The sequence below is a fragment of the Aphanomyces astaci genome (genome assembly GCF_000520075.1).
Source record: "Aphanomyces astaci strain APO3 unplaced genomic scaffold supercont1.142, whole genome shotgun sequence".
NCBI classification, from domain to species: Eukaryota; Oomycota; class Saprolegniomycetes; order Saprolegniales; family Verrucalvaceae; genus Aphanomyces; species Aphanomyces astaci.
In genome coordinates this window covers 34532-36808 of record NW_009798405.1, presented here as the reverse complement: position 1 = coordinate 36808, position 2277 = coordinate 34532, and the positions used below count along the sequence as shown (strand labels likewise).

Here is a 2277-nt window from a genome sequence, read left to right as displayed (position 1 = left end):
TTAAGCTTGACCGAAACATATGTTATACGTTTTGATTAGGTATCAATTTCTATAGTACATTTGTAGTTTTGGTATAGTTTTCAATTGTATCTCACAAGATATTAAGTTTTGGACATGATATGCAATGAAGGTTATTCTAATTGAGCTGAGTTCTATATACATACAAATTTTCAGAAAAAATTCAATTTGCAGCTTACAAAACACATATTTGTCCCCTCGGTGCCGTCACCCACTCACTGTAAAGCGAAGCGCCATTTCTAAATTCCTGCCAGGACACTAGCGCAGCGGCGTGTTATTACTAACTGTAAATAGTACTAGTACTACGTATCGCATGGTCAATTTGCTCGTTGAACTCCTCAGAACTTCTTAATAATAATATTTATAAAGTGTTGAAGCAATCACATTTAGCACATTTAGAAGTGCAACTAATATAGAAACTGTATTACATGTCCGACAAGCTCAATATTAATCTTACAAATATTTGATACAAGAGTACAGTACGTAATTTTGTCCGTTCATAGTCCATGGATGATTGTGATTGGCCACTTGCCGGCCGGGAATTACATGAATCACCTTATTAGCTTTCCGTCAACTACATGATACCGATGATTGGACAAAATTATCCCTTGATTGCATGTTATTGGCTAATTCGTCAAAACTGTATTTTACAGTCGAAACTGTAAATCTGGCCGATTTGCAAGTCTCGCAGTAAAATTATACAGTTTCCTGTCTTTTAGAGTCGCCCGGTGAGGTTGTCAAAACTGTAAATAATCCGGATTGAACTGTAAAATTCCTCTTACAGTCGCACCAGTGGGGATGCTCTAAGGGCATCCCCAATGGTGCTAGGTAAAGTTATCAGAAAAATAGTCTCATAATCGATACGTATTATCAGAAGCCCCCTCGAAGCTGTTGACTACACTGTGAATGGATTTTTCAATGCAACAGCATACGACATGGTCAATAATTTACCCTTTTTATTGGTCACCCCCGCCCCAATCTGGACTAGTCGAAACACGAATCGGGGGTTAATATATTAACGTAATCTATGGTTTGTGGCTACTACTTGTACTGCCCGTGGTCAGGGGTGTTTAGCGGCTTCGTAATCTACGCCCGTGAACGAATTGTCATCCGTGTCCTTGTGGGGACTGGCTACAACGACCACGACCACGGCGCCATCTTGGGATGCGGACGACGGCAACAGCGACTTTTTGTAGTCGCGGAAGCTGTCGACTGCAAACACGCCCATGGACAGCCAGAGAAAGCAAAACCCAACGAGGGTCGTGGTCGTGAACGGTTCGTTGTACACGAACACGCCAAAGAAGAACTGGATCGTGGGGGCGAGGTTCGCGATGAGCCCTATCACGTACAACGGCGCCAGCTGCGTCGCCGCAACCAAGAACACAAGCGGCAGGTTTGCAAAGATGCCCGTGCCGATTAAGAGGACGTCCGTTTGTGTCGACACATGACCGAGCACACTCGCGCCTTGAGCCTCCAACACCACGACCCCCACAACCCCCACAGGAAACATAAGCAACGACTCCAGCACCATCCCATGCAAGGGCGTGAGCGGGGCCTTCTTCTTAACGTACGAGTACGATCCGTCAATCGTCGTGAGAAGCATGGCCACCCATGGAAACTTGCCGTACGCAATCGCGAAGATACCGACCCCGATCGCGGCACACGCCACCGCCACCACTTGCCACAGGCGCAGCTTTTCCTTGAGAACCACCACGCCAAAGGTCACGATCGTGATGGGGTTGAGAAACGCGCCGAGGCTGACTTCGAGAAGGTACCCCGAGTTGACAGCCCAGATCACGAGGAGGGTGCTGGCGGCTACGAGCCCCGCGGTGATGCTATAGAGGGCGAGATTGGCTTTGGTGAAGGCTTCGCGGGCAAATATTTTGTGCTGTCGAAGCGCCAGCAGCAACATGAACGTCCACGGAAGTGTCCATGTGAATCGCTGCAGGGCAATCTGGAACGCTGGCACGGTGGATAGAAACTTGTAATAGACGGGCATGACACCAAACAACGTGAACGAGGTGACCCCGTACAAAATTCCGATGCCTGTCATATGTGTCGAAGGGTGGGGAAAAAGCAAAGTGAACGATCATGGATGTGCAATCTCGACTGCTGCAAATGGTGCACCCAACAATACATGTGTGATTGGGCTGTTGAAGCCCCAGCCAGTAGTATACTAGTACACCATTATTATCGGATGGCACATAGAATAGAAGTAATATTTAATGCCACGGCGATTAGATTTCGAAATCAGGGGGT

The 2277-nt window shown here is 47.0% G+C and overlaps 1 protein-coding gene across 1 annotated transcript; it reads right to left on the bottom strand.

The window, feature by feature from the left end:
- Positions 1-1078: 1078 nt before the first annotated feature.
- On the bottom strand, positions 1079-2071 carry H257_18189 (protein RarD; the record flags this gene model as incomplete). The annotated part of the gene is made up of 1 exon (XM_009847204.1): positions 1079-2071. One exon carries the CDS (start codon positions 2069-2071, stop codon positions 1079-1081), a length of 993 nt encoding a protein of 330 aa, XP_009845506.1.
- Positions 2072-2277: the final 206 nt, after the last annotated feature.